Here is a 9,153-nt window from a genome sequence, read left to right as displayed (position 1 = left end):
CGCTAGCTCATTGTTTGCTGTCAGTACTATTGTACTAAGCCACAAATAGGACCACCACATGCATGAAGCTCTTGCAATCGTTCCAGTATCTCGTAAGAGACGATCCACCAATCGATCTTTCTTGTAGCCCCAGAAAGGAACAACACAGTACGTTATCTTTCAAATAGAAATGACCCATAAAGCATATCCTATTGCCATCTCCCACTGCTGTCGAAAAGCTCCAAAGCCTTGGAGGCACTTCAATTATTGCTTTGTTTGTAGTCTCAGGTAAAGAGGGGGTAGATCTCCAAAATGGAAGATGGCGTTAGTAACTGCAAGCCTACGAGGAAGTGGCCAACATGCGCTTCGGATTTAGGAGGCTGGTGAGATCAGCTACTTTGGCCTTGTGATGTGCTTTTCCTCACCTTGTCACCTTTTATCCCTAGCTTCAATGAATCATGTCATCAAACCAGGATAGGCTGCGAACCACTCGAGAATATGGAAACGCTAGGTGCCATCACTGGCCCTACTGTCGTTCTTGCTGTTGTGTTATATATGTTTTAATTTATTCCCCTTCTTAATTCCCACTTTGAGCCTGGGTCTGTCCAAGTTAAGCTGGAAATTAATTGTGAATGTGAATTCACAACCCATTTTCCACTTATTTTCTATCAGAATGAGGTTGATCGAATATAACTTCGGCCTGATCTGAACACGAGTATGTTTCAGACAACATCGTGTTCTGAAATTAAATTGTGTGTGTATGTGCGCACATGCTTGTGCTCATGTATATGTGTGCATGCATGTTTGTGAGCCTAATCAAGTTAAGATATGTTCGAAGCTTTATTCCGATGCTTAAACCTATGATAAAGCCTGAATTTGGTTTCTGCCTGATTGAACCGAGAATCAAATTATCGACTAGTCCTTTCGGAGCATTTTAATTATTTGCTAGCATTATCTAGATCCATAAAAAGCATTGGATCTAAGATATTTAGTCGACCTGTCGATACTCATATACAGCGAATTTAATGCTGCCTAGAAACCACAATATCCCTAGTCCTCCATGCTAACCAAGCCATTGCAATTTAAAAGTGCTGCTGCATTTTGCTCCACAGTTGGTTGTTATTGGAAAGGCATTCTGCTTTCCGCTCTTGGCATCAGGCACTTCCACCTTTTATTATTATTATTATTATTTTTGAGAAGATACTTTCACCAAATTTATATTCTTTCCTTGCATTATCAGAAAGTAATTGCATCAGGCCTCATCCAATTTTTATTTATTGGAAAGTAACCGCATCAGGCCTCATGATCAAAAAATTTCTTTGCTTTTGGAGGGCCAAAGAGGGTCTCCCGAAGGATCAGAAGCTCTTTAAATATTTTTAAGATGTTCGCTAAAAAATTTTGAATTAGATTTTTAGGTTCTCAAAAGGCAGATTTATTAGAGAAAGCTATGCTTAAGATGCATCAGGAAGCATTTTTTTTTAAAAAAACAAAAAACTCAGATTCAAGTCCTGGAAACTAATTTCTAAGTTAACAATATTTTATAACAACAATTTTTGATAAAACAATATAATAATATAATATAAAAATATTACAAAATTTAATTATTTTACATACTATTATCATTATTATGATTATAATAATTATATTATAATAATTGTATTTAAATCAAATATTAAAATAAAAAAATTATAAATTAAGAATACTTTATAATAATAATTCTTGATAGTACAAAATGTTAGATAATTGAATGCACTATGTAACCTCCTTTATTATCATTCATGATGTTAAAACTATTTTTACAATTTGGCTACCTGATAGATGTTAAAGTTTTACAATACTTTTGAAATGCAGTTATCAAACAGTAAATGACTTTTTATTAAAACCTTTGATAGTGAAATCTCTACGGTCGAAAACTCCATACAAAAAAGAACGATCTACTGCCTACCTTAGAGATGTTTTACATATTCTGGTTGATAACCATAGTACTGCCAGCAGCTAACAACTACTTCCATTATTCTATATATGATGGTGAAGGAAAACTCAAAGCTGTATAGCTGCCTCTCTTCACCTTCGGTATCAAAGGAATCAGATGAGTTTTTGGCCCGTCTTTAGCCGTCCATTTCTCAGATCTATTGTACTTGATCAAAAGTGGACTAGAACTTCTTCTGGCTAGGAGTATTACCTAAACCGATGAGAACTTGTTAGACCCAATCGAAGAAAAGCGGCCCCTTAGGGATGTCCATGGATTGGCTCTTAGGGACAAACCCGAACTTCAAACCTCAGGTTCAATCCGAGCACAGTCCAAACCAGACCTAGAGGTATCAAGTCTAAGCGTAACCTTAGTGAATTTTGGACCACGCCGAACACTCTCCTATTTAGTTTTTGCCATATTCCTAGTCCAAGCCCGGCTCAAAAAGAAGAAATAAAAATCGAACCGGGCCTGCCTTTTTCTTTTTTTTTTTTTCTATTTTTTTGCTACAACGGGCGATTCATACACCCAATAAAGTTGGAAAACAAAATATTACAGGGCTCCTGAGGCAGCTCTCCATTTCCTGCCCACACGGTGTTGTCGGCGTGGTTGGCCACGTAGATAGCTACCCAGTTCGCAGCCCCATTGGCTTCTCTAAACACATGCTTAACCTAGACAACTTTTCCATCCCTCATCATCATCCAAATGTCACGAAGCAGTGGATGGTCACCGGCAACGACCCTCGGACCCCCTGGATCTAGCCGATGACCGTAGCCGAGTCATCTTCCAAGATGACGGAACTAGCTGATAGCACACGCTGAGCATGTCGGAGACCTGCCCAGGTAGCCCTCAGCTCGGCACTGGGAACCATGCAGTCAAATATCTGACAGCTTCCCGTTACCACAACCTTAGAGTTTGGGTCTCTAATAACGAAACCTGCTCCACCTTTTGTGCCTCCATCCAGCACCGACCCATCGAAATTGACCTTGAGGAAGCTAGGGGGTGGGGGCTCCCAGGTGAAGAACACCGTACGGGGGTTGCCGAGGCAGAATGAGAAATCCAGATATCCCGAGCTATCAAAAGCCCTTCTAAGAAGGAAGCATAACTAATCTCAGCCGTCTGCACCCGGGCGGTCTCCGCCACGAGCCTTGGGCCTGTTTTTTTTCGAGCTGATAAAAGTCCTATAATAAGGAGTGTGCATGACTGGAGCCATGAAGCTTCTCGGTCACATAGAAAGGCATGAAGATAAAATATCCTAGACTTAATAAATGGTTAGCCCCGAACCATTTAGTCCGAGGCGCACCGAACCGAGCCGACAGGACGACGGTGAACCGGGATCTGGAGTTTTAAGTTTTTTGTTCGACCAAAGGCAGCCTCAGCGTCAGGTCATTGTTTTGCCTAACTGAACTCAAAGAACAAACCTCATCTGAACCAATTTGGAGATCTTGTTTCAATGCCTTGGTTAGGGCGCACAGAATAAAACTTCAGCCCAGGAGCACTGAGCCAGCCTTACATACAAGTTCATATAATGTCTGAAGTAGAAACTAATGCAGAAAATTACTGTAATAACAAAAGTTCCGCCTAGAATAATTTAGACAGCATGCGTTCATAATAAAGTTTCAGCCCAGGAAATAATTAGACAGCACGCATTATGAAGGCAGCTGTCTTAAGTCCCCCGCCTGTAAGAATTATACATAATGAAACAAGTTGGACAGACACTAGTCATCTATTTGTTATCACACTGGAATCTGCACAAATTTGAAAGTGTGATCGATGATCGCAACGGGTAACAAAATTCGTCAAGAAATGGAATCAATCAGACATTTGTTTCAATGCAAAATATGTTCAGAAAAACAATGTCATGTGTTTCCTAAGTCATGAATACAGAAATGCACTGCATCCATAGGCATGAATTCATGAAATAATTCAGCTGCTTGTCCGCCTTAAAAGGGAATGAATGAAAAGAAAGAATAGACTATGGCAGTACTCATATCATCTCTGATGATTGCATTGTAGGACAGTTGCTGTGGATTCTAAACTCAGAGAAGGAAAGCAACAAGAGCATGTAAGACTTGTTCAGGGTTAGCCCACTTCTTGGTTTTTGCTGCAACCGCAGTTTGGGAGTCAGACCGATCGAATGTTATATGTTCTCTGGCGATCGAACGATATTAAACTTAGTAATCAAGGAAGTACATAATGTATTACAGATTGCAGCTCTTGATATTATATGGTGTGTAATGTGGACATATTTTCCCCTCACCTGTGTAGCATTCTTAAGAGGACCCCAGCATTCCACACGATTGTACCTTGTTGATTTGGAATGGAAGTACACCCAGACTTTAGCCTCCATCAACTCTGGGTGCTTGCTGAAGAGTACTGAATCTCCATGTACAACAGCTTTCAGAACCTAGAAACAATTCACCAATTAGCCCAATCATATTGACATCTTGATCTATATCATTGCAGTCTTGGTTAAAAGCTTAAGTTCTGAAGCAAACTTCTTAATGATCATAAACATTGTTGCTTCATCCAGGAACGATGACTATAAAGATTATGCGATGGTGCTGATGACAGAGTGAACTGCTCAAACTTATGTAGAGGAAAGGATGGGTAGCATCTATATTTATTAAAACATGGACTCACCAGTGGTAGCTCCTTAGAGAAGATATGGTACCTGAACCCAGCGGCAAGTTCTTGCAATAGATTGGCTCCACTTACATAGCAATGGACATGCAAAGACATTTCTTCTTTCACTTTCTTCCACTCAGCCACCACGTCGTCTCTTTGCAATGTGGTTTGCCAGCCCCTCAACTGTCATCACATGATTCAAGTTTACATTGCTTGATTGTAGGCTAATCAGCTAAGTGTATCAATTCATGGCGCAATAGGTTCATGTCCAGATCAAACAAAATGCATAGGTGAAATAAATGTTTGTATGAATGTTTCTATACATTCGTGAATGTATTGAAGTAGTCTCTGTAGTATAGTGATGCCATATATAGCAGTATGGCTGATGACCAAACAATTTGGTCAAATAGAGTTTTATTGTTTAAAAAAAAAAAAACACAGAAAAATTGAGTAATCAAACAAGAAAGATGAGGGGAAGACATTATCTTCTTTTTCTTAGTAGGAAAGTTCTGAATTGACCTCATTATATTTGAACCAACACCTACAAGGAATCCAATGTAAAGTATGCTTATCATGTTATCTATGTTTTAATCGAATCGTTGGACACAAAAGTCGACAAAGGCATTCTATATTTTGAGACCATTTTATTAGCTATTTGTGCCAAAAATCATTCAAAACTGAAATACCTACATCTGGACTTTCTCAGGATGCGTCAAGTCACAAAATTGTATCATACATCAAGTAAATGGTTGTTGAGTTTGTAGCAAAGTTAGTGACCAAAAAACAAAATGTTTGCAAATGCCTTTATAGCAGGCCTCATCAACAGTTCATACCTTGTCATTGCTGATGCAGTTGGAGACAGCTAGGGTCAAATTGGCAGTGAAGTCACAGTGTGTGAGAGTGTAAGCTCTGGTGGTGATACACAGAGGCTGCGTGCGCATTTCCTCTCCCATGAAGACCACTTTCAGCTTTGAAGCTTCAAATCTTGTTGGAGGACCCAAAATCCTAGCAGCCTGATCAAGAAAGACGCACATAATACCATAATAATACTTCCCTTTCCTCAAAAATATACCATCATGTATCCCAGATAAAAACCCCAATCTTCAGGAAAGAAAAAAGGTACAAGAGGCTATTCTACTTGAAGATTATATCAATTTTTAAGGAGATTTTGTCTTTTCAGCTCTGTAATCCACGAGTTTTATCAGAAGAAAGATCACAGCAGCGATGAAAAGTAAGGAATTCATTTAGACTGTGAGCCATATACCATCTAAATTGGCCTTGAAACTGGCAAATCACATTGTGTCTCAAGGGGGAGTAAGTGACCTCTCAAGAGAAGCACTTTATGGAAACTTATTCTACCAACTTGAAACATAAAATTTTAGGTAGATCTGCCACAACAAAGCCAACTAACAAAATTAGGTAGATCTGTTATTGGTGCTGCACATGAGAGTGCAAGACACCAAATTAAAGCAGTTAGTCTTCTCATAACTATGGGATGGAACCAGAGTTTTTTTTTTTTCCTGCCATTGTCACAGATCAACAGACGAGTCCTCTGGCACCAATGCCATGGTTGGTTAACTAAGGCTACAAGCGTCTCTGATGAATGGAATGCTAAGCAGTAAAGCAAAATTTCATGTTCATAACCACCGTCTAAGTGCGGAATGCTTGCTATTACATTGATTTGAAAGTCTTCTATGATTGCTATTACATCAAAAGCAGATAAACATCCATCATTCTTGACATCCTAGACATCAAGTTGGTGCGACATTTAATCTGTGATATTTCAGAAGCATTTTCCATTGATTTTTTTTTTTTTTTTTTGAATATAGACCATCAGTGATTTCACTAATCAATGAAACGATTCACCAAGATTCTTAACCACATTGGCACAATGTATTTCTATCATATAACAGAGGTTCACAGCTCTTACAAGATTGATGCCTGAATCCAGTGTTATGACTTGAAAATTTCAAGCCCAAAATTGAAGTCCTGACAGTAATGTTGTCAGCAAACACTTCTTAAAGTAAGTTAAAAAGTTTATCCATGGACTATAAGCCATCTCTGTTTTCTTTTCTAACCCATCTCTCATACTGTAGCCCAAGTTAGCTACCTAAACACATAAGCATTGGCCTCCTGTGAAACAAACACCCCAAAAATCATAATTGCAAGGTAGAATGGAGAGGAGAAAGAGGAGTTTGAGTACCAGAGAACCATAGGAGTCTCTCGTGTCACAGCTCCAGACCATGAGAGGCTTGCCCGGAACTATAGCGGAAGTGGGTCTCCTACCAACCGAGTAGGGGGTATTGGAAGCGAAGGAGATGTTGTTGGTGAAGGTATTCACAGGAGAGGAGCGGGCCATGGAGACATACAAGGAGGAGGAGCGCTTAACATGGCTCTCTTCGATCATCTTTTGTGGCCTTCTCCAGTCCCCATGGCCAACTTTGGTTTTGCTGTAGACGTGGTGCTTCGGCGTGGACTGAAGATATGGCATGGATTTGGATGCTTGTGAGGATGACCCCGTTCTTCTCGCATCTCGCTTTTGTGGCTTGGAATTTCTGACGTTTGTTCAAGGCTCTGGTGTTCGCCGCAATGACGTTGATCTTATGGTTCTGGCAATTATTTTTGTCCCGTCAAGAGCCGCAAGTTCTTGCTTGTTAAAGAGAGGATGATGACTACCTGTTGCCACGTGGTATGATAGTATTGGTCTATCCCAAAATTAGTTGGATAATGTGAGAAAAAAAGTTAGATAAATGTTAACAAGGACCAAGCCTGTGTGTATTTAGTCCTGCAACAGCTATGAACGAGCACATATGAAGTAACCAATGAACTTAAATAAGATTTTTCGGATAGTCTTTTTGAATAAAATTCTAAATTGTAACAAATGATAATCATAGTGCTTGTGATTAGATTTGAATTGATTTGGACTCCTAACCTGATAAGAATGTCCGGACTTAAATAGAAAAAATATGTGAGAATCCATACGAATGTATATTTTAGTCCCGCATTGGCAATGCACTGAGTAGATATTAGGTACTTATACGAAGCTAAAAAAATTTTTGGTGCTTTAACATTTTTTTGTAACTAGATAATTTACACACTTAAATGCCACTTTTGTTTTTTTTGGATCGAAAGTTGAAAGAATGGGGCAGCATTGCCGAATCTTTTCAACTTCGACAATTGCTGTATAATCCATATTTTGAAATGATGATGATGCATATGATAACCATCAAACACTCTTATCACCTCTTCCTAGCAACTTGACTCACATGTATCCTTCAACCATCTTACTGTCCTAAAAGTATTTGATCATAATTAAACCTTTATAAAGATTTTCCCTTCAATGCTGTGCCATACACTTCTTCAATGACGGGCCAACCGCTGCAACTCTTACTCTAATTTTGGGGCTCACAAACTGATCATCCCAAATAATACTACTGATGAGGCCAGACTTCGAAAATTTTACGCATCAAAGTTTTAAAATCAGAGTAGGATAGCGGGCAGCAGATGAAAACACCGCATTATCAAGATTGATTTATAGTTCACTCTGCACCTCTGATATTAAAAAAGAAAAATAAAGTTGATGTGCCTGAGTTGTTTCCTCAAACATGCAAACAAGATCCACATTGCATGAGATAACCACTTTAAGATGAAGTACTTCAGAGAGAAACAAAGTGCAGCAGCAGATGACGTTGCACGTAATGTAGAATTCGTAGATATATCAGATTCCGAGTTGTGTGCTGAATTCTATTACTTGCAATTATAGACAACCTATATCCCATATAGATATGGATATAGTGCGTCAAGGCATTATCTTCCAGTGATTACTATTTTTCGCAGCTTGGAACATCTTATAGATTGGTTTTTACTATCGGCATATTTAGATAGGCCTCTCCATAACTCTTATTCTTATTTTCTTTCTTTCTTATAAACTGGCCATCACGAATTATCCTGATGATGCCAGACTTTGAAAATTTTCCGCATCAAAGTTTTAAAATCAGAGTTGGATAGCAAGCAGCAGATGAGGACACCGAATTATCAAGATTTGTACCAAAAAAAATTTATCAAGATTGATTTATGGTTCACTCCGCACCTCTGATATTAACAAAGAAAATAAAGTTGATGTGCTTGCGTTGTTGCCTCAAACATGCAAACAGGATCCACATTGCATGGGATAGCCACTTTCAGATGAAGTACTTCAGGCCTTTCACTTGAGGTGACAGTAGCTTGGAAGCCGGAATGCCAACCTAAGTAACTTCAGACTCTTGATTTGTTTAAGCCAGAGAAAAAAATAAAACCAGTACAGGTGGCCAGACCAACTCAATTTAGATGGTGGCTACATAATCTAGTGCTGTATGCGTTACTATTTTTAAAAAAAAGGCAAAACTAAAACAAAGTCACACCCCCAAAAAAAGGCTGAGCAGCATCTGCCCATTTACCTACTTCATTAATGAGTCCCATACAAAGGACCTGCCTAGCTAGTAAATTGGCAACTCCAAGCTCGAGTGCATCAAATAATCATCATTCTCCATTAATACACATTACGGCAAAAGAGGTGCAGATGTTTCTTGGACTCTCAC

At 39.0% G+C, this 9,153-nt stretch overlaps 1 protein-coding gene across 1 annotated transcript; it reads right to left on the bottom strand.

Moving 5' to 3' along the window:
* Positions 1-3,713: 3,713 nt before the first annotated feature.
* Positions 3,714-7,199, bottom strand: LOC120111354 (magnesium dechelatase SGRL, chloroplastic-like). Its single transcript, XM_039128297.1, has 5 exons — positions 6,780-7,199; positions 5,410-5,589; positions 4,592-4,759; positions 4,209-4,355; positions 3,714-4,099 (listed from the first exon to the last, which is right to left on the bottom strand). The coding sequence occupies exons 1-5, from the start codon at positions 7,065-7,067 to the stop codon at positions 4,073-4,075; spliced, it is 810 nt and encodes a 269-aa protein (XP_038984225.1). The 5' UTR covers positions 7,068-7,199; the 3' UTR covers positions 3,714-4,072.
* Between the last annotated feature and the right edge of the window lie 1,954 nt (positions 7,200-9,153).

Source organism: Phoenix dactylifera, chromosome 7 (assembly GCF_009389715.1).
Source record: "Phoenix dactylifera cultivar Barhee BC4 chromosome 7, palm_55x_up_171113_PBpolish2nd_filt_p, whole genome shotgun sequence".
NCBI classification, from domain to species: domain Eukaryota; kingdom Viridiplantae; phylum Streptophyta; class Magnoliopsida; order Arecales; family Arecaceae; genus Phoenix; species Phoenix dactylifera.
Note: the sequence above shows the minus strand (reverse complement) of the source record. Positions and strands in the feature narration are given on the sequence as shown.

Coding starts and splice junctions, on each gene's coding strand:
- LOC120111354 (XM_039128297.1), bottom strand. CDS start 7,067: ATGCCATATCTTCAGTCCACGCCGAAGCACCACGTCTACAGCAAAACC. Junction 4,760..5,409: donor ACTGCATCAGCAATGACAAG/GTATGAACTGTT, acceptor ATGTGATGACAG/TTGAGGGGCTGGCAAACCAC. Junction 4,100..4,208: donor CTCTTAAGAATGCTACACAG/GTGAGGGGAAAA, acceptor TTCGATCGCCAG/AGAACATATAACATTCGATC.